This window comes from Bos indicus, chromosome 17 (assembly GCF_029378745.1).
Source record: "Bos indicus isolate NIAB-ARS_2022 breed Sahiwal x Tharparkar chromosome 17, NIAB-ARS_B.indTharparkar_mat_pri_1.0, whole genome shotgun sequence".
In the NCBI taxonomy this organism is placed as follows: domain Eukaryota; kingdom Metazoa; phylum Chordata; class Mammalia; order Artiodactyla; family Bovidae; genus Bos; species Bos indicus.
In genome coordinates this window covers 71552052-71578375 of record NC_091776.1, presented here as the reverse complement: position 1 = coordinate 71578375, position 26324 = coordinate 71552052, and the positions used below count along the sequence as shown (strand labels likewise).

The window sequence follows — 26324 nt, the reverse complement described above, 5'->3', positions numbered from 1 at the left end:
CACGCAGTGTCACAGCACCCTCGCGGCTGTATTGACACAAGGAAAATGGAGAGCCAGAATTGCGGTCTGTGGGGCCAGCAGCGTCTGCCTCCTCTTCTGTGGTGTGGTTTTTCAAGTAGAGATCTAGGAGTTTGGGTTAAGCTGCTGTGCAATTTGGATGAGAGTCTGTTCTTAATATGTAAATCTTAATTTTTTAAGGGATGACTTTCAGAGATACAGTTTAGGAGATATATTTGTTGGCGCGTACATGTTGGGGGCCCCCGTGAACTAATAGTTTGACAGTGTTTGAGGATTTTTGGTTTCTGTTTTTAATTTGATACTGAAACCGTCAGAAAGCAGACATCATTTTTGTGGGAAAGCATGTTAATTGTTGATGAGATGCATGCCTTCAGTCCAAACTTTGGAGAAGGGGAGACTTCCAAAACCTCTTCGTAAGTACTGTAGCGAGATTCAGTACTCGTGCTGTGATGTCATCGCGAGGTCCGTGGTGTGGCAGCGCGCCGTGCTGAGGCGTGTTGTGTGATGTCCGAGGCGCTGGACGCCCACAGTGGTCACACGGCCCTCCTCACTCTCGCAGAGCAGTGCCCACTTGGCGCCCAGCCCGGGCGGCCTGTGCGTCCGTCCTGGGACTTAGCTCAGAACGGCGCTCCCTTCCTGACCTGCACCATCGGTTTCACGCAGGTGGAAGACGAGTACCGAGCCTTCCAAGGGGAAGCTAAGAAGCAGATAGAGGACCTGAACGTGGCCGTAGAGAAGCTACGCTCAGAGCTGGAAGAAAGAGACACAGAGAGGAGTGACATGAAGGAAACGATCTTTGAGCTTGAGGATGAAGTGGAGCAGCACCGGGCAGTGAAGCTGCACGACAACCTCATCATCTCGGACTTGGAGAGTAAGTGACGCCCCCGACCCGTGGGACCGTGCACGCTCGGGACAGACGGGGCGGGTGGCTCTGCCTGGGCAGGGTGCTGGGGCAGCCGTGCTGTGGCCGGGCAGGCACGTGTGGGCTGGGGCCTCATGGCACCGCCCGTCTCCCGGCCGCTGTTTTGCTCCTGAAGGACTGTTACACAGAAGCATCTCTTTAAAACTGCGTAACTGTGAAAAGTCATTTCAGTGAGACGTTAGTGGGGCTGTTACCTTTCTAGATCTCAGGAAAAGCCGTTTATCGCCAGCGTCTAGTGGTTGCAAGTGTAGGGAGACCAAAGCTACTGATCTTTAGGCCTACAGCACAGGTTTTTGTTTATCTGTTTAATTTTCCTCCTTTCCATGAAGATTTTACGGTCAGGTAGATTTGGAATTCGGATTTTGAGTTGCTCTGTTTGCTTTTTTAAAAGATTTTTTAAAACTATTTTGTAGTTATTTCAGACTTATAAAAAAAGTTGCAAAAATAGTACAAGCATTTCTGTGTGAAAATTTGATGAAGAATGGAAGTTCGCGTGATCCTCTCACAGACTGTGTGCTCTGTTGGACGCGAGGAAAAAGATACACGGTGGAGCGGTTGGGCAGCACTGTGACAGGCACGCGGCTGTGCCTGGGCCGCGTTCTGGCTGAGCTGCGACTCATCTAGTCACAGAGACACGTGTAGGCAAAAGGTGAGGAACGTCGTGCTGGCAGGACTGAGTGGTGTTTCCCGAAGACGCCGGCGTCGTGAAGCGCCGAGGCCGAGCGGGAGTCCCAGGCTGCAGCAGTGGGGAGGGCCGGCCCCTGCCCCCTTGCCTGCCGGCCCCGGGCTGCCCTCAGGCTGTGGGGACGGGCGTCGGCACAAACGCGTGAGGTAGACAGCCCCGGGTCTCAGTGCTGGTAGGGACCACACACCGCATCGTGCCGGGGTGAGGGGCGTGGCTCGTGTCCCTAAGGAAGGATGAATGCAGGCGGACGGGCAGGGAGCGGAGGCAGCAGAAGCCGGAACACGGCGCTCTGTTAGGTGGGCAGGGCTGAGTAAGAGGCGCGTGGGAGCCAGGTCCTGGTCCTTGTGTCACATCCTGTGTCTTTTGTAACTTTCAAGCTATTTCCAAATGATAGGTTTTAAAAGTTCTTCTGTACTGTTTACCTGGACTCCTTGAATATCAGCAAATTTTAAGTAGAAATGGCTGCTAAGGATGGCCTGGTGGGGATGCGGAGGATGGAGGTAACCTTTCTGGATGCCTTGGTGGTTTTCCAGTCGCCCATTCGTGTCTGACTCTGTGACCCCATGGACTGCAGCATGCCAGGCTTCCTTGCCCTTCACCATCTCCCAGAGTTTGCCAAAACTCATGTCCATTGAGTCCGTGATGCCATCCAACCGTCTCATCCTCTGTCGCCCCCTTCTCCTCCTGCCCTCAAACTTTCCCAGCATCAGGGTCTTTTCCAGTAAGTTGGCTCTTCACATCAGGTGGCCAAAATATTGGCGCTTCAGCTTCAGTCCTGCCAGTGACTATGCAGGGTTGATTTCCTTTAGAATTCACTGGTGTGATCGCCTCGCTGTCCAAGCAACTCTCAAGAGTCTTCTCCAGCACCACAGTTCAAAGCCTTAATTCTTTCGCGTTTAGCCTTCCTCGTGGTCCGACTCTCACATGCATAGACGACTACTGGAAAAGCCACAGCTGTGACTGGATGGGCATTCGTGGGCAAAGCGCCGTCTCTGGTTTTAATGCGCTGTCTGGCTTTTCATCCAAGGAGCAAGCATCTTTTAATTTCATGGCTGCAGTCACCGCCCACAGTAGTTTTGGAGCCCAAGAAAATAAAGTGTCATAAGTCTGTCATGGTTTCATTTTTTTCTCCATCTATTTACCATGAAGTGATGGGACCAGATGCTATGATCTTAGTTTTTTTGAATGTTGAGTTCTAAGTCAGCTTTTTTGTTCTCCTCTTTCACCTTCATCAAAAGCCTCTTTAGTCCTTCTTCACTTTCTGCCATAAGGGTGGTGTCATCTGCATGTCTGAATTTATTGGAATTTCTCCCAGCAATCTTGATTCCAGCTTGTGATTCATCCAACCTGGCATTTCACATGATGTATTCTGCGTAGAACTTAAATAAGCAGGGTGACGATACGCAGTCTTCACGACATACTCCTTTCCCAATTTTGAACCGGTCTGTTGTTCCATGTCCGGTTCTAACTGTTGCTTCTTGACCTGCATACAGGTTTCTCAGGAGGCAGGTAAGGTGGTCTGGAATTCCCATCTCTTTAAGAATTTTCCACAGTGTGTTGTGATCCACAGTCAAAAGCTTTAGTGTAGTCAAGGAAGCAGAAGTAGATGTTTATCTGTGATCCAACGGATGTTAGCAGTTTGATCTCTGGTTCCTCTCGTGTGTCTGTACATCTTGTAAATCCAGCTTGTACATCTGAAAGTTCTTGGTTCAAGTACTAATGAAGACTAGCTCGAAGGATTTTGAGCATTAGCTTGCTAGCATGTGAAATGAGCTCAACTGTGTGGCAGTTTGAACATTCTTTGGCCTTTCTTTGGGATTGGAATGAAAATGGACCTTTTCCAGCCTTGGCTAGAGCTGTTAAAATTTCGGGTCATGCTTCTTTGCGGACCGACAGGCAGACGCAACGTGGGGCTGGAGCACCTGTGCCCGCGGGTGCGGGGTTGGAGGGGGTTGATCTACTCCCAGGAGAGGGGGGGTTGTTTGCATCAGCCCTCAAGGTGTCTGGTGGCGATTCTGAGCTCTGGCTGGTTGACCTGGCATTTGTAGGATGACCTCAGGGCTATTCAGACTATTCCAGAGTGTGAGGGTACTGGAGTGGCTTGTGGGACTGCATTCCTGAGGGACATAGTGATGCACTTTTTCATCTAAAGTTTTAGAAAACTTTTAGTTTAACATTTATGTCCAGTTTTTTTTTCATTGTCTGAACTGAGAGAGTTAACTGCATTTACTTCCTAAATACAGATGGTTCTAAAGTTTCAGATTAACTTGGGAGTTCAGTGTCTTCTTTTAGTACAGATAATAGCCTTTTGCCTTGCAAACCTTTTGCTTTGAATGTGGAAAGAGTGACACCTTGTGGTAATTGGGGTGATAGCTAGAAAAATGTTAGAGGTTTCCAGGGACAAAATTTTCCATATCAATGCCAAAATAAACATTACATAAACAGGGTATGGATTTTAAGTATAAAATGGCTGAAAATCCTTAATAAAATTTTTTTGGCCATGTAGTTTCTCTCCCCAATTTTAAAATAATTTTTTATTTTGTATTTGGGTATTGCCAATTATGGAAACAGTAACAGGCTTTATTTTCTTGGGCTCCAAAATCACTGCAGATGGTGACTGCAGCCATGAAATTAAAAGACCCTTGCTTCTTGGGAGGAAAGGTATGACCAACCTGGACAGCATATTAAAAAGCAGAGACATTACTTTGCTGACAGAGGTCCATCTAGTCAAGGCTGTGATTTTTTCCAGTGGTCATTTATGGATGTGAGAGTTGGACCATAAAGAAAGCTGAGTGCTGAAGAATTGATGCTTTTGAACTGTGGTGTTGGAGAAGACTCTTGAGAATCCCTTGGACTGCAAGGAGATCCAACCAGTGAATCCTAAAGGAAATCAACCCTGAATAGTCACTGGAAGGACTGATGCTGAAACTAAAGCTCCAGGACTTTGGCCACCTGATTCGAAGAACTGACTCATTGGAAAAGACCCTGATGCTGAGAAAGATTGAAGGCAGGAGGAGAAGGGGACGACAGAGGATGAGACGGTTGGATGGCATCACTGACTCGATGGGCATGAGTTCGAGCAAGCTCCGGGAGTTGGTGATGGACAGGAAGCCTGGTGTGCTGCAGTCCATGGGGTCGCAAAGAGTGGGTCATGACTAAGCAACTGAAGTGAACTGATAGCTGATTAATGGGCTTCCCTGATGGCTCAGCTGGTAAAGAATCCGCCTTCAATGCAGGAGACACAGGTTCAATCCCTGGGACAGGAAGATCCAGTGGAATAGGGAATGGCAACCTGCTTCAGTATTCTCGCCTGGGAAATCCCACGGGCGGAAGAGCCTGGTGGGCTGCAGTCCACGGTGTCTCAGGGAGGTGGACACGACTGAGCGCGAGCACAGAGACAACGGCTGATCAACAACATTCTGAGGGTCCCAGGTGGACAGCAGGGGACTCGGCCACACGCATGCATGTGTTTTTTCCTGGCCGCGCAGACTGCCACGCTACGTGAGCAGAGCTCCCTGCACCGCACAGGAGGTCCTTGTTGGTTATCCGTTTTAAGTACAGCAGTGTGTACCTGTCCAGTTTTTGGAAATAAAAGTTGAAATAGGCAGCCGTACCTGGAGAGCTGGGTGGCCGTTGGCAGCTCCTGCCTGGGTGTGGCGGTCAGTGGCATTTCTGGAGAGCTGGGTGGCCGTTGGCAGCTCCTGCCTGGGTGTGGCGGTCAGTGGCATTGTGCAGCGTTTGCCTTCTGAGTGTGTCTTTAGCTGGACCGGTTGGCAGTGAGCTGTGGACACTGACCTCCGGAATGTGTCAGCACATCTCCTGTAACCACAGTGCAGGGTCACGGTTAGCAAAGCTAGGCGTGAGCTCTTAGCATCGTCGAACACCCCACGTGCAGATTTTCCTAGCTGACCCTAGAATTCCTTTATAATTGTTTGATAGGATCCAGGATCCAGACACGTTTCATGTAATTTCTGTTATAGCTACATAATCTGATAGGAGTTAGTTTTTTCCTCAAGAATTCTAGCCTTTGGGATGCATGCTAAGTCAGCACTTGATTTAGGGGCGTCCAGGAAAGGGAATGCTGCTAACTGGGAGATGAGGGGTTTTTCCTGTGGAATGAAAGCATCCCCATGGTCAGTGTTAGAGCCTGTTTAATCACCCCCGTCCAAAGAAATCCTGCACCCATTAGGAGTCGCTGATCATTCACCCCAGCGTGGTTCTGACTTTGGTATTAATAGACAAGATTTCAAAACAGCTTTTGTGAATGTACTCAGGACATGGAGGAAAGCGTACTCGTCATGATGAACAAATAGCAAATCTCCAGAGGTAAAAACTGTTAAAAAGGAACCTAGTAGGTATTCTGGAACTGAAACATTAAGACAGCAAATACAGAAAGTTACTGAGTCATTTAAACTGCAAATCAGAGATGTGGAGGAGCCACTGACCTTGAACGTCAATCTGTAGACATTATCCAGGGTCTGCATGGTCCCCCGGAGAGCTTGGCGCCGGCGCCGTGTAGACCTGGAGGGCGTGCCGGCCTGGCCTGCCTGCGGTGTCCTGGCCGCACTGGGACGTCACATCTGAGCCGGGAAGGTCTGAGTAGCAGCTCTCCCAGTAAATACTCTTTAAGACTTCCAGCTCAGGACGATGGCACCTCTTTTCCCTCCCACAGTCCTAGGGACACGGTGGGAGAGACATTATAAAAATACTCTGAACAGTAGAGCAAAGAGAAAACGGGAAGGGTCCTGTCCGTAGGCCAAGAGTTCTAAGCAGTCTCTGGAAGACTTCGTGTATCTATAAAGCCGATGGAGTTGGCCGTGGGCATCAGCGGGAATAGAGAGGTCTGCGGCCTAGAGAGCTTTGCACCTCTCAGTAGTGACGTCCCCACCATGCCCTGGGGCTGAGGGCACCATCCTCCCTGTGGGGTCTGAGGCCGAGGGATCAGGCGCTGGGGGTCCTTACACGCCCTGCTCTGCTGCTGGCCCGACGCTGCCCCTGGGCTCGTCTCTGTCTAAGGAAGGTGGGACTCTGGGCCCGGGGGCCCCCAGCACCACACCCTCCGTACTGTGCCAGGATAACTGCCGGCTGCTGTGTTGTCTTGAAAAGGAGACCACACAGAGGGCAGGGCAGCTCGGCCCCGCAGTGAAATGGGCGCGCGCCTGTCGCCTCCGCAGAAACCGCCTTTTCCCTCTTGTTCATCCAGAGTGTGTCCCCCCACCCCCAGCAGAGGCTCCTGTCGTCAGCAGAGCCTTCTTCAGCCAGTGGTCCGTCCAGAAGCGTGCAGGAGTCTCTGATGCGAATCATTCTTTGTAAGTAAGAGAGACCAGCCAGGACTTACTAGACGTTTTAATACCTTCTTGTTGCTTTGTCAAGTCCGACTCTTTGCGACCCCATAGACTGTAGCCCGCCAGGCTCCTCCATCCACGGGATTTCCCAGCAAGAGTGCTCGAGCAGGTTGCCATTTGCTTCTCCAGGGGATCTTCCCAATCCAGGGATCGAACCTGTTTCCTGCATTGACAGGCAGATTCTTTACCGCTGAGCCACCAGGAAAGCACCTTTTAACATCTTAGAAGAGCTTAGAGGAGAATAGCAGAAAGAAACAGCTCAACAGAGCCTCCAAAATAAAGCTGCTAATGTGCCGAGCGAAACACAGCTGACTGGTATCAAGAACAGTGGTGCCAGCCAGACCTCAGGTCCAGCTTGGCCGCGACCTCACCTCCCACTCGCTGTCTGTGTCGCCCTGAGCCCTGCACACTTGCAGCTGCGTTCTGCCCTCTGCAGTTCCTGAGGTTCAGGCCAGCTAGGGCCTGGCATCCTGATACATGGAAGTTGATGACTGTGGTGATCATGGGCGGCTCGAGACGAGAGAACGGGCAGGAGCAAGAGGAGGAAAGCTGTGTCCTGCTGTGATGAGACGACCTGGAAGGCATGGTGCTGGGGAGCCTTCGTGGAGAAGACTCATGTTGACTGTGTATGATTAAAACTTTCAGTGAAGTATCAGAATTATTAATAAATGGCATTGGGAGAAGTATTTGTAACATATATCAAATATGTAGAGAGGTTCAGTAAGACTAGACTAACCCGTTAGCTAAATGATGCGTGTGAATAAGTAAGTCCAAAAAAGATACAGGAAGATGCTTGACCTCTGAAAAAGGCAGTGAAACAAGACGAGATGGGGGTTTGAGGAATTTAAGAGCTAACATGTAAGGGAGGAGCAAAGGGTCCCTTCTGGAGCACTGATCAGAATTCTTATGAGGATAACAGTGCCACAGAAACCTGCTTGCAGAAACCTGCTCTTCAGAGAACCCTTAAGGCTTGCAGCTGTACACACAGATGTGGATGCTCCCGAGTTGCAGGTCACCAGAGACCAGGAAACGACCTATATTTTCAACAGTCGAGGTCCAGTTAGAAGCCCGTGGGCTCGGTGCGTCCCTGCCTCGCTGCTCTTTCACCAGCCGGGGTGGGCACGCCCGGTTGGCGTGCACAGGCCAGAGAAGCGTGTGCGTGAAAGAAAGCACGCGCCAGAGGATGAGCCGGGGGTGTTACCTGCGATGAAGACCACGGCGGTTTCACTACAGCTTCACACTCGGACTGTAGCCAGCCGTAGTGGCGTTCCTGAAGAAACACCGATCTCAGTGTATCCCATCCCGCAGAGTCTGTAACTTGGTGACTCCTCAGAAAGAATTCTGTACTCTAGAGCGAGTGGTCGGCCTGTCCCTGCTGAGTTTCAGGTGGTCCTTCAGTGCCTGTCCTCTCTCTGGGGATGAGTCCTCAGGTAACGCCTGAGACCCGGAGGCGCTCGTGGTGCTTATGAGACATGCTGGAGCCGTGCTGACTCTTTGTTAATGGGAGGTTGCTGAGGCGAATCACGATATTTCCAGTTGATGGAGTATGATTGTGGCCATCAGAACGCTGCTGCGGGTCCATATTTATTGGTAAAAGTGTCCAGTATCTACTGACTAGCGGGAGAGCTTATAAAGCAGTAGAAATAGTATAATTTTTTTTTCTTGTAAACGTGTATTACTTTTAGAATCAAGGGGTAAAAGTTATAGCCACATTTTGGGGGGAGGGATAAAAATGAGTAAAATAAAAAGCAGTAGGGACTTCCCTGGCAGCCCGCTGGATTAAACCTGCACGCTTCAAGGCAGGGGACGCGGGTTCAGCCCCTGGGTGGGGGGTTAGAATCCTGCATGCTGTGAGGCGTGGCCACACATAGAAAACGAAGACAAAAGTAGTGAATGGTTTATTCTAAACTCACGCATATCCTCCTCCTGCATCGGGGCTCTGTTTTGGGGGTACAGCTGTGGCCTGGTGGCTGGCTGCCCGCCGCCCCGCCCACCCTGAGGGGTGCAGCTTTAGCTGACAGGTTCCCGGGTCCTTCCTGCCTCTGAAAACGGCCAGGCCGTTGGCAACACCAGCCAGGTACAGGGCCGGCTGAGCACTGGGCATCTTCTGGCATCGGAGGGCAGGGGAGCTTGCGGGGACTTTGCTCCCTTCACACCACAGGGGTCGTGGGGGGTCCCATAGCGAGGCTGCTGACCACAGCGCCCGCAGGGGGACGGGCCCGTGGCCGGAAGTGGCGCAGAGGCCCAGCTGATGGTTCTGGTTTGTCGTCGATGGTGGGAAGGTTGTGAACCCCACTGTTAGATGGGCAGGCTGGTGCCCGGGATTGCTCAGAGCAAGGTGGGCTCAGTGGCAGCGACAGAAGAGAGACGCACCGATTCCCGGAGCAGAAGCGGCGCTGCGGTTAACCTTGGAGAGGGAGGTCGGTGCGCTTCTGTTCTTTGAGAGACGGTGGTGCTGCGTGCGAGATGGAGGCAGTAGATGGCAGCGTCTCTCCCACTCAGGCTGTGAGGCGGGAGCTGTGTCAAGGCCCGGGTGACCGAGGCCCACGCTGCCCCGTGTGACAGGCCGCTGCCCAGCCTCCTCACCGCGCCGCTGGGCCGCCGGCGCCCGTGTTTCCAGGGAGGAAAGCCGGTTGTCACTTTTCCTGCTTCTGTGAAGCATAAATAATAAAGTTCCCTGGAGACTCCTGAAGTCCTTTATTCTGCCTGAATATGTCCACTGGCCGTCAGCGCCCTTCTGTTTAAGGGGGGACACGACCGCAGCGGACTCGCGGTGCTGAGGGTAAGGGGTGTCCTCTGAGAGCCGCAGTCCCGTGAGTCCTGTGGCCGTGAACGTCGAGGCTGCTAGAGGAGAGGGTGAGAGCAGAAGAAGGGCGCCTGGGGTCTTACGGTGAGCCTGAGACGGCCACGCGGCTTACGTGTTGCCTGAGGGTCAGGGCAGTAAGACCGGCAGTCGCGCGCCTCGTGTGTGTCCCCTTACACGACAGGCCGCCTGCCGCCAGCAGGGAGGGAAAGCAGTTTTCAGCAGAGGAGAGATACACACTTTTGTTTTGCTTGTTTTAACTGTAAAACATCTTTTGCGCATGAGTGTAGTATAAAGGATAGGTGTGTGACCTCTAGTGTTTTCCACGCTAGACATGTTACAGCGTCTGTCCTTGTTCCTTGCCCGTGTCTGCTGATAACCACCAAGACCCCGATTTCATCCACAAGTAGGTCAGACAGAGCCCAGTTCCCTCTGGTTCCAGACTCATCCTCGCCTGTGGTGCTGGACTTGCCCGCTCGCCTGTGTTCCCCTTTGCCCTGACCAAACGGGATGGCCCGTGTGGCCCCTAAGTTCCAGGTGAAGTGAGGTCTGAAGCAGCTGTGTAGAGCCAGACTGTTAAAATTTAATCCTTTGCAATGAAAACACCCTCTTTTCTGTCTCTGAAAGGGTAGGAACTGCGCCCATTTTTCCTTTCCTTATATCTCAGGCACCTTGTGCAAAAATTTAACACAAAAGCAGGTACTTATGGGCAGTTTCTTGAATTACTGAGTGAAAGTAATTAACTTTTTATTTTATAAAAAGCTGACTTTTTGGAATAGTAGACAATGATGTCCCTGTGCCTGCCTGGCCCTGGGCCTTGGCGTGCCTGCGTGCTCCTCTGCAGCCCTGCTCTGTCCTCTCTGGGCCGTGGCGTGCCTGCGTGCTCCTCTGCAGCCCTGCTCTGTCCTGCCTGGCCCTGGGCCGTGGCGTGCCTGCGCGCTCCTCTGCGGCCCTGCTCTGTCCCGCGTGGCCCTGGGCCTTGGCGTGCCTGCATGCTCCTCTGCGGCCCTGCTCTGTCCCGCGTGGCCCTGGGCCATGGCGTGCCTGCGTGCTCCTCTGCAGCCCTGCTCTGTCCTGCCTGGCCCTGGGCCGTGGCGTGCCTGCGTTCTCCTCTGCGGCCCTGCTCTGTCCTGCCTGGGCCGTGGCATCCCTGCGTGGTCCTCTGCGGCCCTGCTCTGTCCCGCCTGGCCCTGGGCCGTGGTGCGCCTGCGCGCTCTTCTGCTCTGTCCAGAGCGGCCTTTGCACGTTCGCGGCGCTCGTCAGGTGCTCACGGTGCAGGACGCTGTTTGAGGGAAATTCACGTTATGCAGGAAATAATTTGAGGAGTATTGGTTTACTTAATCCTTTGTGAAAAGACTTTTCTATAGAATTAAATAGCAGGTCCCCAAGTTATTAAATAATTAGGTTTGTAAAAACTTTAGTAAAGTCATGACTTTTCTGGAATTTGTTCCAGTGTGCAGAGTTAGGTTACAGTTGTGAAAACGGGTTAATAACCCTTTTGATTACAGCCCCCGTTTTAATTGCAGTCAGCGTTGTTTTGATTGGTTCTGAGCCAACAGCGTGTGCGTTTCCAACAATTGATTTAACTTAGCTTTTTGTTTCAGAATTAGGACGCTGCGGAAGGAAGTCATCCAGAAGTCGCAGTTTAAATTTGATTTTTTCCTTACAGAGTCATGCTGGTTTATACTTGGATTGGAATTCCTTTTCAAGTTTTGTACTAAAAATAGAATGTCTTTGGGTAGGATGACTTTTTGAATAGCATGTTTAAGTACCCCGTCCCTTTCTATTTTTCCTTTTAAACGTGGTTTAAGAATAAAGAGTTAAACTTTTGTGGTCTTTTCAGATACGGTTAAAAAACTCCAGGACCAAAAACATGACATGGAAAGAGAAATCAAGACCCTGCACAGGCGACTGCGGGTAGGAACGCGCGCACGCCGTCCCGTCGGGAAGCGCGGCTCCCCGAAAGCTGCGCCCGCCGCCTGCGCGCAGCCACGGAGGGGCCGTGACCCGGAGCCGCCGGGCTGCGGGCGGGGCGGGGCGCCCCTCAGAGAGGGGCTGGCGCCGGGTTTGACGAGCGGCACTTGGGGAGCAGGGGTTATATCCCGGGAAGAAACGTCATGAGCCCTTGATGAGGAAGGGTCCCAAGCTAAGCTGCCTTCTGTGGGCTTTCTGTCTTCTGTGGATGTGATCTGTCTGCGGCGGCAGTGACGCTCTGACGCAGAGGGCGGGGGAAGCTGGTCTCGAGGTTTGGGTTGACCCTGCGGTGCGGAAGACCTGGGTTCAATTCCTGGGTCGGGAAGTTCACCTGGAGAAGGGAATGGCAACCCACTCCAGTGCTCTTGCCTGGAGAAGCCCACGGACAGAGGAGCCTGGCGGGCCACACGAGTCCGACGTGACTTGGTGCCTTCTTTCTTTCTTTCTCTCCGTTGCTCAGGCTGTGAGGGGTGCTAGGCGCTGCCCCTGGGGTTGGCGGCTGTGGCTCCGGGGGCGCCTGCGTCCTCCCCACCGTGGGAGGCCACCCAGCGGACAGTCCTGAGCTCCTCCTCCTGTGTGTTTTGTCTGCTGAGATTAAATTTAGTGTTTTTCTTCTGCTTCCTCTTCCTTCTGATTTTTTTTTCCTGTTGGTTTTTGATGTCAGGATGTATATAGATTTTCACTGTAAAATCTTCCAGTGTAGTTTACAGACCATGTATCTACCTGCTTGAGCTCTTCACAGGCATATTTTGGATGATATGTTTATTTTCACAAGACTAACTTTGAAGCTTGCCACAGGGAAGGGCGGCCTGACCTGATCATGCTTACTGAGCAGTCCATGTGCTTGCTCCCTCAGGAAGCAGGTCAGCTGGCCGCTTTTACTCACCAGGAACACCGCTCACTAAAAGTAGTTATGTAACCTGTTAGAAATAGGTAACAGCAGTTCTCTGGGATTTAAAACCTGTTAGAAATAGGTAACAGCAGTTCTCTGGGATTTAAAGGAAATCAGTCATCACTTGAGACGGTGCATTACAGCAGTCTAATCATAAGCACATTTTATTGTTTTAAAGTACGTCTTCATTGCTCTCTTTTGGAAATAAAAACGTAGTTTTTTAACGCAGGAGGAATCAGCAGAATGGCGGCAGTTCCAGGCTGATCTGCAGACCGCGGTGGTCATCGCTAATGACATCAAGTCTGAAGCCCAAGAGGAGATTGGTGACCTGAAGCGCCGCTTACATGAAGCTCAAGAGAAAAACGAGAAGCTCACGAAAGAATTGGAGGAAATAAAGTCACGCAAGTAAGAGTTGGGAAGCCAGCTGTGCCCCTCAGTTTCCACAGGGAGCTCATGAGTCCTGGTTCTGTGATGCGGCTTTTTGGGGAGACTGTGTCCTGACGCTGCTGTGACTGAGTGTGGCTCCAGTGGACGTGACCCAAGTCCGGGCTTGTTCCCGGGCTCCCAGGAGCCCGTCAGTCTTTGAGTAGCCCTGTGAGGTAGCACAGGCTCCGTGGCCTTCCCGAGCTGTCGTCAGCGTCCACAGTCCCCGACTCTGGAGGGGCTGGAGTGGCCACCGCACCTGGTCCATTGCGATTCCCGCCTGTCCTCTGCCCCCGTCCCAGCCCCTCGCTCTTCCCTGGGCTGTCGTCGTCACGGAGGGTGCAGACCCTGGAGACAGACAGACTCGGCCCCGTGCAGCTCTGCTGCTGCTGGTCTTGGGGGTCTCGGTCAGACCTCAGTTTGCCCGTCTCTGCAGTGGACACAGTGCTGCTTCCGTCACAGAGTCGTGGGGCTGAAATGAGATGCCCGGATGCCGCTCACGGCCATGGCCGGTGTCCGTCAGCGGGTGTCTCAGAGACTCGAGTGAAGAACGCAGGCCGATTTCTCTCTGCTGCTCACTTGAAGAGTGTCTTGTGCTCATAACCCTGGAGTTTCTCCCATGTAACATAGACATCTTTGGAATCCTGTGAAAAGTCTTAGATGATGCACCCCAAGTTCCTAGGGAGACTGTCTGTGAGGGGAGAGACTGGTTTTTGAGGGTTTTTTTTTTAATTAAGTATAAGTGAAGTGAAGTGAAAGTTGCTGAGTCATTTCCGACTCTTTGCGACCCCATGAACTATACAGTCCTTGGAATTCCCCAAGCCAGAATATTGGAGTGGGTAACCTTTCCCTTTTCCAGGGGATCTTCCCAACCCAGGAATCCAACTGAGGTCTCCTGCATTGCAGGAGGATTCTTTACCAGCTGATTCACCAGGGAATCCCCAAGTATCTCTCTCTAAGTATCAGAGTTGGAGGTTATTATTAATAATGTGATTGTTCATTACGTTGAACAATTCTTAAATAGCCGTAGGGAAAAAATTTAGAAAGATATTTAACAGGCCAACTTGAAAAAGCTGTGGACTTTCATCGTTGCCCAGGTCCAGCGGATGGCCTGGTGGAAAGTCACGGTGAACTGTCTTTCTTTGGCGTCTTTGCTAAGCAGAACATGCAGTGAGTGGGGCGGTCCCTGCTGCTTCACTCGTACACACCCTTCCTCCTCGAGGCTCGGGCTTTGTATAGGAGCGCGGACGCGCGGCGTGCCCCCCGCACTGTGCTGCCTCTTGCCGTCGAGGAGGAGACGGGCGTGAGTGCTGCGGGACCCGGGCCGTGGCTCCCGGCTGTGCTGCGTCCCAGCCACTCGCATCTGCACAGTGCGGTTTCCCTTCCAGTCCTTGGTGCGACAGCGAGTTACCCCATCGCGCGTCTCCGTCCTTGAGGTCCAGGTGCGAGCCGTGTTGCCACGCACCGGTGTGGGGGGGCTGGCGGAGAGCCCCGCGTGTCTTCATGGCGGGAAAATGCTTACTTGAGAATGACTGACTCGAGCGGTTGGTATTCAGACTCTGGTGCTTGGTGGGTATTTATTGAAAATGATTAAAGGAGGCGGTCACTTCAAGGAAACAGCTGACAGTGTGTGGCACCAGTGATGAGACGTGGGCTTCTAAGTAAATGTGAGGATTTTGGGAAACTCGTATCTGCCACTGCAAGCTCAGCAGCTCCCCATAACGGGTTTCCCAATGAGATCACTAGTGATACTAACAAGAGACTTTAAAGATAAATCGTTTAGTGACAGGCATCAGTGTTGGGGGAATACGTGTAACTCTGTGAGCTGTTATTTCCGTATGACCAGTGCAGTATCACTAAAATACTTTTCCCTTTTCCAACTACGTACCCACGAGGCTGCTTTTTTTTTCTCATATCGCAGTAGACTGAATACAGGAAGAATGAGAGTCCGGCCGTCGTCTCAGCCGAGGCCTTGAGGAGGTGCAGGAATGTGGGGACCCTGCTCTTCTTCTGTTTGTGCTGTTAAGTGATAAGCTGTGTCGGTCTTTGTGACCCGTGGACTGTAGCCCCCAGGCTCCTCAAGTACTGGAATGGTTGCTGTTTCCTCCTCCAAAGGATCTTTCGGACCCGGGGTCTCTTGCATCTCGTGCATTGCATGCAGATTCTTACTCCTGAGCCACCGGGGAAGCCTGAACGGCACATTGGATAGAGCCAGACTTGCCCTCCTGGGGCAGGACAGGCCTTCCCAGCAGCCCAGACGCCGGCCCCCCTGTTCTGAGTGAGGGTCTTCAGCCAGGCCACCTCCCCTCTCACTGCTGATTGATTACCAGTGTCCTCACCTACACTTAACACAGATGGGAATGGAAACCGATGGTTACTTAATCTAGTTAGAATAAGCTGATATAAAAATTTTAATATCAAATCTAATAAGATTATCAGACCAGGTGATTTACTCAGCTCAAGTGATACGATTGTTTTTAGCTTATACTTTCTAATGCTTCTCAGCTGGGAAAGGGAAATGTGTGTTTTCCAGAGCATGTTCAGAAATGCGCTGACTCGGATGTTGTTTTCAGGCAGGAGGAGGAGCGTGGCCGGGTGTATAACTACATGAATGCTGTGGAGAGAGACCTGGCGGCCCTGAGGCAGGGCATGGGGCTGAGCAGAAGGTCCTCCACGTCCTCGGAGCCGACGCCCACCGTGAAGACCCTCATCAAGTCCTTCGACAGCGCATCTCAAGGTAGCTCACGTGCCGTGCCGGCGATGGCGCACTCACGCACACGTGCTCTCTGGGCTGGCTGGCGTGCCGCACCGTCCTGCTCTGAGTCTCATCGCACTCCAGGCAATGTCAGGGCGTCAGCCTTCCTGCAAGGAGAGTTTTAACAGGAGGTTTGGGGTCTGTTCGGCCACAGAGATCTCAGAGTTAGGCTCGGGCTGACCCCACGTGGGAGTCAGCTGTCTCCTCTGAGCCGGGCAGCCTCCAGGTATGGACTAGGGGCCCGCTCGTCCTCCGAGCCCCTCGGGCGCGTGTGCTCAGGTGCTGCCTGACCCTGACACCCGGCATCTCCAGATGTCGTCTCTCATCCAGAGGCAGACCTGGCCCCTCAGCTGCCGTCTCTCCCTGTGAAGGCAGCGCCATGCCGCCCAGTTACCAGGCCAGGAGTTTCGGAGCCTCCCCCCTGCTCACCCGGCGTCAGTCCGTCATCAAGCCCTCTTACCCAGCCCCTCGCACACACCTGCTCTGCTCTCTCGTCTCTGGGAGCGCAGTTGGCGGCTAGCTCAGGCCACCATCCACTGCCGTTCGGTGGCCCCTTTTTTTTTGTAATACAGATTTTTTCCTGTTTTTGGCCACACGGCACACAGGATCTTGGTTCCCCAACTAGACACTGAACCTGGGTCCCGGCAGTGGACGCACAGAGCCCTAGCCGCCGGCCCCAGGGGCTTCCGGAAGCCGCCTTCTGAGCAGTTCATTCCAGAGAGGGAGGTTGACATGCGTGCGGCTATTATACACTGTGCGTCAAATGCACCGCCTGTGGAAATCCACGTGAGGGGACGTGCTGAGCCCCACAGGGGCGGGGAGGAAAGCTGCTTTGAGCCCGGCTCCCCTTCACGTAACATGCCCGGAATGTCCACCACGTGCCCAGCCTCTCACCTGATGCAGCCACAGAGGCTCTGCTGAGGTTTTTCATGTGGAGTCCTCGGTTTGTGGAGTACTTAACCATGTAATTAAACAGCAAGAGTGATGTGACCGGCACAGCCGGGCCTGGAAGTCAGCACCGCTTGTCTAGGGAGCAGACTGTCCCCCTGGCGGCAGGGCTGCTGGGGCTGAGGCAGTGGGGCGGCAGCTGTTCCCAGGGAGCCCTCGTGCTGGCTGGGCGGCGCTCCTGGGGGGTGTTTGAAGCTTCCGCCCCGTCATGGCCTTGCTCACCGTGTGTTTGCTGTCTTCCAGTGCCCAGCCCTGCCGCGGCAGCGATGCCCCGGACGCCTCTGAGCCCAAGCCCTATGAAGACGCCCCCTGCGGCCGCCGTCTCCCCCATGCAGGTGCGTGCCTGTGGCTTTGTGTTTGCGCCTGCGTAGGAAGCACCACGCTCTCCGTTTGGAAGGAGGGCAGCAGAAGCGCCGTGTTCTATCTGTAGGGAGCTTTTTCTTGCCCTCTATTCATCAGGTTTTTTAAAGGCGTGAAGGTATAAACGAAAGCAAGTAAAGGCACTGAGACGTGATAGGCGTCAAATCCGGTGGACTTGCTCTAAGTGGCTGTCAGCTGAGGCCTAACGCTCATGATGTCAGCTTGTAAACCTCTGTAAAGATAAGTTAAAAAATCTCATCTCTCCACGTTGGAAAACAAACCAGTAATTATTAATTGAAGCCCCAGTCAGTAGCATTTCAGCACTTGTATAATGTCCCAGCACACGCTCCTCAAGCCTGATTGTGCACGAAGGTCGTGTGGAGTTTTACACACGTAGACCCCAGGCCTCCTCCCACTGAACAGGCGTCCGGGAATGGGGCCCGAGATGAGCAGTGGTGGTTCTTCAGGCCTCGCTGAGGCCGTGAGGTGTCCAGTCTGGGTGGCCCTGCGCCGCAGGCAGCTGGGAGGCCGGACCAGGGGTTGGAGGCCGTTCTGTTCTCCAGACGTCGTTGGACAGGTGGCGTGGGGCTGATATCTGTGGTTGGGACACGGGCTGAGCCCTGCTGCGGGCCAGGCTGCTCTCCATGGCGACCAGGGAGGAGGCACCCACACGGAGCAGGGAGGCTGCCTCTGGGGAGGCCAGGAGGGAGCACGAGGGCTGGGGTGGGGTCGCCCAGGGCCGAGAGCCGCGTGGACAGGCCGCAGCCCGCAGGGCTCCCCCAGGCCCCGGCCGAGGGCGTCCACACGCGCGGCACAGGGTGGGCCCAGCCGGCCGGGTGGGGGCCGCTCTGCAGGGAAGAGCAGCTCCCGGGGCTCCTCAGGGTTTGCGCGGGGCAGGGTTTGTCTGCCTCTGCTCCTCTGCCCACTGTGGGAAGTCCTCTCTGAATCCTTGGAGTGTTCATTAGGGCCCTCAAGGGCCGCACCATGAAGTGGAGCTAAACAGCCCTGCCCTAAACGACCTTAGAAGCAAAGGGCCAAGGAGATCCCTCAGTCACGGGGCAGCGGGCTCTGAGCTGCCCCGCAATCCTGGCCGCCTCTGCCCCGCTCGCGTGTCGTCTGCCCCTCCCGGGGGGGCTGGGCTCAGTGACTCGCTTCTGATGAGCAGAGTGAGGCAGGGTGATAAGCAGGGAGAGGACCTGGTCCTGTCTGGGGGACTCCTCTCTCTGTCTTCTCCGTGGTCCTGTGGAAATGGATGGTTTCATGCGGTTTGTGTGGAAACTTGAAAGACTTTGAATATCCCAGGCCTCTGGGAGGGGGCTGGTGGGGGAGGAAGCAAGTTTGGGGGGCGTCCCCTCCGTGATGCCAGCACTTGAGTGACCACGACAGGGCCGTCTGACACCCTTTGTCCTGTGGTTTCAGAGACATTCCATCAGTGGACCCATCTCCACGTCCAAACCCCTGACAGCCCTCTCAGATAAGAGACCAAACTACGGGGAGATCCCTGTGCAAGGTACGGCTCGCGCACTGCGCTTCACTTCTGTTGTTGACTTTCATCTGACTCTCTTCATTTGTTCTTGGCGCTGTTTCTGCCACCCTGTTATACGTCTGTGTCACGGGTTTACTAAGAACGTGCCCTGGTTACAGACCGGGGAGTAGTTACTAGCGGACGTTGGAATGCGACGCTCCTGGTGTCACCGTGGGCAGCAGCAGTCCGCTCACTGCCAGGCCCTGTTCTCAGCGCTCCGTGGGGCGTGTGCCGTTAGCCCCACTCTATAAGTACGGACAATGAGGCTTCAAGCAGCTGAATGTCTCAGGAACACAGGTTCACGTAGCCACTGAGCGGTGGAGCCGGGCAGCCTGGCTCCAGAGCCCGCTCCCCTGGCCCCTATGCTCCAGGGCACTTGTGAGAGAGGGGACTGAGAGCCGGGCCCCGGGCAGTGCCGTCAGCATGGGCTCTTCGTGGCGCCCGCGTCGGGGGTCGGGTCCCTCTCCTCCCCGCTGCCTCCGTCGGGTGGGGCTAAAGTGCTGTGGGGGCGTGCGGGGCGGGGCAGCCGTGGAGACACTTGGCAGGCCCCGCCGGCCCCCGACCTCCTGGGCCCGCACAGCTGTGGGGCGGGGGCAGTGGGGCCCAGGGCAGGCTGCTGCCGCCTCCACTTCACCCGCCGGGGGGACCCGGGGTCTCCCCTCCACCTGGAAGGGCCTCCTGCCCAGGGAAGGCACGTGGCGGTTTAAAGGGCCCCCTCCTGGCCCCGCGGGGGGGTCCGGGATCGTGCGTGTGCTCACAGGTCCCGGGCTGACTCTTGATGCTGCTTCCTGGTGAGAGTCGGGGTCACGGGCACACCTCACTCAGGGCCTCCTCTTCCCCCAGGCTCATGCCCCTGCGGTCAGCCTCGCCCCTCCCCGTCCCTGAGCAGCCGTGCTCCACGTGGCGGTGGCTGCGGGCGCACCCGGTCGTGCTGAGCGCCGCCCCGGACACTGCCTGGTTCCTTCACGCTGATTCCGCGTGTGCCCGGCTTCCCGCTCGGCCCTTCTCCAGGGCCCGTGCGGGGTGCTTAGGGCCCCTCTCCTGTGTGTGGTCACTCTGTAACTGCGTCCGAGGGGCCTTCTCCGGGGCCCATGCGGGGTGCTTAGGGCCCCGCTCCTGTGTGTGGTCACCCTGTAACTGCGTCCGAGGGGCCTTCTCCAGGGCCTGTGAGAGGTGCTTAGGGCTCCTCTCCTGTGTGTGGTCGTTCTGTAAGTGCGTCCGAGGGGCCTGTCCCCTTCAAGGCTGCCATACCGACTCACCTTGATCGGCTCACAGCAGCACGAGGTTTCTGGGGAAGCCGTGCTGGCACCAGCAGTGTTTATCAAACTTACCTGTTGATGCGCTTTACCCGAATCCCTCGATGAATGTGGACCCCTGGGCCTCACGTCAGGTGTGTGGCGTGGAAAGGGAAGGGGCGTGGACACTTCTTTTCACGAGCACCGCGGTGGCTCCTAGGAACAGACCAGCTCGGGGAACTGGGCAGAGATTGCCGTTGAGTGTCCCTGTGACCCTGGTTCTGTTGGTGGAAAACGGGAGTATCAGGTCTGTGGGCTATTGAGACACAGACTAGTGTGGTGAGTGTCTCGGGGCTTTTTCTGGCCGCCTCTGTTTGTCTCCTGGTAACGGTCGGGTGACGACGCCACCGCGCACGGGGGTCTGCGGTCCCGCTGCGAGAGCCGCCTCACCCTCCACGTCTGCCTGCTCTGACGCCTTTACTGGGCTTGCTTGAAACTGCAAATACAGAGAGCAGGAAACACCTCTGGGTGACTTCTTACTGGAGAATTTGTTGATAGTGTAGCCTTTTATCTTAAACACTCGGTAGGGAAAGCAACCACTTACAAAACCAAGAGCCAGCAGCTGAGTCTCGGTCCTCAGAAGCCATCGTGGCCCTCCAGGCTGCCTGAGCGGGAGGCCCGAGCGCCGCTGTGCCGCGTCCCCTGTCCCGGCGTGGCCCAGGCGGCACAGTCTGCACTTACAGGGTGAAGAGCCCAGAAACTCGGAGGCGCTGCCTCCGTCTCCTGCGCGATAGTGGGTAATTTGCTGGTTTCTCCATTGAGTGTGTTATAAAAGATGTAGCTTTTTTGGTCTTTTTTTCGTCATGCTTGTATGTCAGACACAGGAAGGTGTTTCAGACCAGAGATCTTGGTATAAGTAGACTTCTCTTGGTATGGTTGGCAGTTGAATTCGGTGGTCTGGGTCGTAACAGCTGGGCCTTTGTAGACCGCGTGTGAGCTCGTGTTTGTAGCCTGAGCAGGCACGTGGGTCCAGATAATTGGGAGGGTCTTTACTGCCCCCTCGCACAGTGATCTTTAAGGCCCATGGTCAGGCGGAGACCTTGGTTGGTCCTGCAGATGGTTGGGGAGCTGGGGTTGCCCAGGGTCAGCGTGGCCTGAGGGTCGTGTTGGTGTCATCAGATCAGATGTCCAAGAAAGCGGACCGGTCCACAGATAGTCACCTTCTGCAAGGAGACATGCTGTGATCGTCCCACTGAGTTGTGTTATTTGTGGACAGAGATGTAAACCTTTTAAAAAATTCAGTATTTTGGAAAAACTGATATATGATAAAGGGTACGTGTGACAAGTGTCATATGAAGTTCAGAGGTTTCTCTAGAAAGAAAGCCAAGTCTCTTAAGTCAGAAGGAAGAGAACCTTTTATTGAAAAGTTTCCCAGCAGTTTGCCTTCTTCAGAGGGTGGACCCAAGCCCGATTCTGGGGCGAGCGGGGAGCTTCCCAGGAGAGGCTGAGAGAGAAACCGTGCCCTGCTGTGTTTGCAGCCTAGCGTGCGTCCGTTCACTTCTGAAGGTGCTTCTTGCTGTCCGTCTTGATAAACCAGACTGTCCAGGTGCTCATGTTTTCTCCAGCATATTGTCAGAAAAGTAGAAAGAAGTCACGTATTTCTGTTTTGTCACAGCTGTTTCTTTTCTTTCGGCCCTGCCCTGCGGCATGCAGGATCTTAGTTCCTGGGTCAGGAATCTAATGGGTGTTCTTGGGGGAAGCACAGAGTCCTGCCCTTGGACCTCCAGGGAAGCCCTCGGCTCCCTGCTGCCTGTAAGTTTGATGAGGGAAGCAGGGACAGCTGCCAGTCTCAGGCGGGAGGACTGAGGAGGGGGCCCGTGTGCCTGTGCGTCGAGGGTGGGCGGGGGTCTCTCTGCGGCTTTCTCCCTCCGCCTGGGCCCCAGCTCACCCCTCGGGCGTCACTAGAGCGCTCCTGCGGTTGCTGCGTGGCCGGCCCCACGGTTCCTGCCGCCTCTTCACCTCGCACACCCACCGCTTCCCGGCTCCACTCTCCTCAGCACGCTTGCACCTCTCCCTGTCCCCAACGTCTGCAGTGGCTCCGACCCCGGCCACCGTGGCCTCCTGCCACCAGGTCGTCCCCCTCTCGTCCGCTGGGTGCTGACAGAGCTGGGTGTGTTCACCGCTGTCCCCAGAACGCGCTGACTGCCGGCTCCGGCGGCCTTGGGCATCTCCCCGGCTTTCAGTGCGGCGTGTGCCCCTCGCTTCCCTCCCACAGCCCTCTTCCTCGCGCATCTGCGCACGGGGACCCTCCTTTCTCTCACCTGCTTGTCCACGTGGTCAGCAGTGTGCGAGTCTGCTCCTGAGGAGCCTTGAGCCCGTTTATGTCTCCCCTGACACGGCCCGCGTCCAGGCAGCCTGCTGTCTGCCCTATAGTCCGCTCACACCCGCCCCCCACACCCCACCCCCCGGGACGGAAGGGTGTCCGCCTGGGACAGTCCCCGGCGCCCTGCCCCAGGGGTGGGGCTGCGCTCCTCAGCCCTGCCCTCCCAGCACTGCCGGTCCTGGCGTTTCCTGGGCATTTCCTGGCGTCTGCTGAGCACTGAGGAAGCCCCTCTCCTTTAACTGCGTAAAGGCTGTCTGTCAGTCACTCTCGTGCTCGCTGCAGCGTCTCTCCCCGGGGAGGCCTCTCCAGACCCTTCGGGCAGCTCTCGGCCCGGGGCTGCTGCTTCCCTGTGTCCCTCACGTGGGTTAAAGACGAGAGGGTTTCCGAGAACAGACCCGGTCACCGCAGCGTCTGCTGTCTCCTGCCTGCCGCCTCTGCCGTGACGCGCTGGCTTGCCTTTCAAAGGGGCGTGCTGGCAGTTCACGTGTGGCTCTGACCCACACGGCAGAGCGGAGGGTGTGTGCGTGTGGGGGGTGCAGCCACCCCCCTGGCCCTCGGGAAGGTGCCTCCTCAGAAGGGAGGTGTCAGCCTGCGCTGAGCTGAGACGCCGTGGGTCCTTGGACGTGCGTGAGCCGGCTGTGGCGGGCGGGTGGGCTTCAGTGCGCTGCGCCCATCGCATGCCCGGTGGCCCTCGCCCTGCACCCATGTGTTTCTGTCACCTGGTCTCACTGTCGTCTCCCGGGCGATGAAGCCTCTGGGACAGGACCCGTCTTGTGTCTGTGAAGTGGGCACTTGGGCTCCGTCTAAAATGTCGACTCCTGTTCCCTGCGGCTTCCGTGTTCCCCCAGCTCTGCTGAGTCCGTCTGTGTGCACGATGGGTGCTTCTGTGAGGGCACGCGCAGCCGCTCGGGGCTCAGGGTGCGTCAGTTCAGGACGAGGAAGGGGTGGTGGCTCTGGGCTGGGTGGACCTGTCTTCACGGGGCGTGAGTCCAGCTGCCCTGCCTCCCCTCCCGGGCGCTGTGTGGGCATGACCTCACGTACGTGCCTTACACACTCGGGAAGGACGTGTCAGAGTGAGAGACGCGCTGACATCCGGATGGCTGAGAGCGAGTGTGTTTTAAGCGGGCAGTGCGCACGGGGCTGTCTGTGTCGGTCGCTCTCTCCTTTCCCATCCGAGGGTGTTGCTCTCAGAAGAGGTGAGCAGTCTTCGCTGGCCCCACCTGACACGTGTCCTGGGCACATGCAGCACGTCCGGCCCTCCTGTGCCAGTCCTTCCGGCCTGACTGCAGTGGCGCCGGGCACAGAGGCGAGCTGGCCTGGGTCTGGGGCGCCCACTGTGGGAAGCAGGTGCCAGGGAGGGGGTGTTGGAGCTAGGCCCCAGGGTGGTGAGATGGCTGGGCCAGGGGGCAGGGGAGCTGCTGCCCCAGGGCTGGGGACTCCAGAGTCCCCCAACCCGGCCTGGTGTGGCAGAGCGGGGGACAGGCGGCGGTGGGGGGACTGTTTCTGTCCTCCCTGGGGGTCCTTGCTGCCCCCAGACTGAAGTTCACACAGTGGCCAGGGAGGCTGTCGTCCGTCCCCCGCGGCCGTCTCTGCTCTCCACCAGCCCTGAGGTTCGGCGGCTGGGACTGTGGCCCCGACCTTTGCGGTGTGTCCTGGGCTGAGTGCTGCTCCCCAGCCTGTTCTCCAGCAGCACAACCGGCCGGACAGGGTCTCGTCAGGACGCTGCTGAAGGCTTCCGGTTGCCCCACGTCGTGGTGGGTGGGCTCTCCCTCTGGCTGATGACCCTGAATCGTCCTGTACTCCCGTGTCTGTCCTGACCCGCCTCTGGCTGCGGGCTGTGTGCCCCCGACACGCAGACACGCACTGTGGGCTCCCAGAAGGTGTGGGCTTAGCGCCTCCAGGCCCTGGTGCGGCAGAGCGTCCTGACTCCTGGATGAATTGCACCAGACGCAAGTAGCTCCCGGTGGTTTGGAAGCGTTCGCACTGATGTCTCATCCCTGGAAATACAAGTGAATGAAGTGGCCCTTGTCGGCTGGAGGTGTTTGTATCGGGCAGTTTGTTTGGGAGCCGTCGAGGGGCCTGGGCCGGGAGGAGGGACTAGCCTCGGGGCGAGAGGAAAGCGTCCTGCTCCCTGTGCCCCTGAAGTCCGGGGTCGGGGCGAGAGGAAAGTGTCCTGCTCCCTGTGCCCCTGAAGTCCGGGGTCAGGTCTCCTCACTGTGGCACTTCCCACCCTGTGCAGAGCATCTGCTGAGAACGTCTTCGACCAGCCGACCTGCTTCTCTGCCGAGAGTGCCTGCCATGGAGAGCGCAAAGACCCTCTCAGGTACTGCCCTTCATCTGAGCCGACCTTTAGAGGTGCGTCTGGAAGGTCCGCTGATGGAGCTGAGTTCCTTCTCTTTAGGCTCCTTTAACCTTACCTGCCTCTCTGCCTCTTTAATTGATCATTTTTCACTCTGAATTTCCCCATTGTATCTTACAGATTTCATAGAAATCATATTTCATGGCCCTGATTTCAAAAATAAAAAGAGCTAGATAGTTCCATTCACATAACAAATGTGGGATCTTCCCAAGCCAGTGATCAAACCCAGGTCTCCTGCATTGCAGGCAGATTCTTTACCAGCTGAGCCACCAGGGAAGCCCAAGAATACTGGCATGGGGAGCCTATCCCTACTCCGGAGGATCTTCCCCCCCCCAGGAAATGAACCGGGGTCTCCTGCATTGCAGGCAGATTCTTCACCAGCTGAGCTGTCAGAGAAGCCTGTAGTCACGGACAGTCGGGATATTTACCGCAGGATGTGTTGTGACTGTTCTGGAGGTTGTTTCCGAGCACAGCAGAAATGCCCTGCAGCCGGAGCCTGCAGTGTGGCGGGCCGGGTTACAGTGGTGTGTCTGGTGGGCACACGCTGGTTTCCTTGAGCTGACATCCAGTTTGTGAGCATCCTTGTTAATTTCCCTTTGTGGCTTTTTTAATGCTCAGTATCTCAATGAGAAGTTGGACCAGCAAAGGAGAGGTTTTTTAACCTGCCTCCTGTGGGCAGCGTCCCACTTGGATGTGAATTTCAGTTGGTACAGTTTTTGGACACCTTAGCTGAGTGGAAAGTGCAAGCAAAACCTCTCCTGCAAAGCCAGGGTCCAGAGCGTTTTCCTGTAACAGATTCTTCCCATTCTTCCTTAGTCTACATCTTGTGCTTTATATAAAATTACGAAGGTTTCTCATCTAGTCCTAGCACAGTGCTTGAAAGAAACTGCAGGTTTATACAGAGATTTGACAGTGGAAGAAAAAGGCAGAATGATTATAAAACTGTGTTGGACGCACAAGCGCTTCCTTCTCCTAAGACCTTGTCATCAGAGAAAGCGCGTCTCCTCAGGCCTTGGAGCACGTGACTGTGCGGATGCAGAGCTGCAGGCCCTCCACCGCCAGGAGGTGCCAGCCGGCCGGCTGGGGAGGTGACTGGTGCCCGCAGGGCTGGCACCGCCGCGCTCCCACTCCAGCGCCTCTGAGGAGGCCCGTCTGGGATCAGGGCCTGGCCTCATGCCTCGTGGCTCTCGTGCTCAGCCCAGCGCTGTGAGCACCCGCTGGTCCCCTGCGCCTTGTGGACAGAAAGCTGCCTCCCCTGTGGCCCCACTGTCGGGCTGCTCCACCTCCGGTTCTCAGGGCTTTGTGAGTCCAACCCGGCGCGCGCCTGGCTCTGTCGGACTCTTCAAGTAGGACTTTCCTGACACTTCTCAGTAGTTGACATCTTTTGCTTTTCAGTCTCATTGATTCCTGTTTTTGTAAAATTTGGCTTGACCGCAAATCACGCGTGGCCCCTGTCTTTCCTTTCTGTCTCCTCAGTTTTTGGCCAAGTTCAGGGGGGTTTTGTTGATTGCAGTTGAGAGCGAGTGTTACTTTGGTCTTGGTCGTGTTTGTGATTGAACCAGGTTTGGTGGGACTCACTCTGGGCCAGGTGTGTGCGAGAGTGTGGGCTGGGCTTCTGTGCACACTTCAACAGCTGTACCTTTTTTACAGTGTTTTTCAAGTGAAAAAATAAGATCCATTCACGTTATCAGTCAGAT

At 55.4% G+C, this 26324-nt stretch overlaps 1 protein-coding gene across 9 annotated transcripts in view; it reads left to right on the top strand.

Annotated features, from left to right (window-relative positions):
* Positions 1 to 26324, top strand: part of SPECC1L (sperm antigen with calponin homology and coiled-coil domains 1 like) — an 85759-nt gene that overhangs the window by 32495 nt on the left and 26940 nt on the right. For 6 of the 9 annotated variants that reach the window (XM_070769956.1, XM_070769954.1, XM_019977529.2 and 3 more), the window contains 7 exons: positions 682 to 889; positions 11617 to 11690; positions 12869 to 13044; positions 15636 to 15799; positions 17009 to 17100; positions 18545 to 18635; positions 24508 to 24591. In XM_070769956.1, the coding sequence (XP_070626057.1) occupies positions 682 to 889; positions 11617 to 11690; positions 12869 to 13044; positions 15636 to 15799; positions 17009 to 17100; positions 18545 to 18635; positions 24508 to 24591 (889 nt within the window). Of the gene's footprint in view, positions 1 to 681; positions 890 to 1460; positions 1590 to 11616; positions 11691 to 12868; positions 13045 to 15635; positions 15800 to 17008; positions 17101 to 18544; positions 18636 to 23790; positions 24278 to 24507; positions 24592 to 26324 lie in introns of those variants that run through there. The other 3 variants (XM_019977530.2, XR_011561257.1, XM_070769958.1) reach the window with 3 other exon arrangements.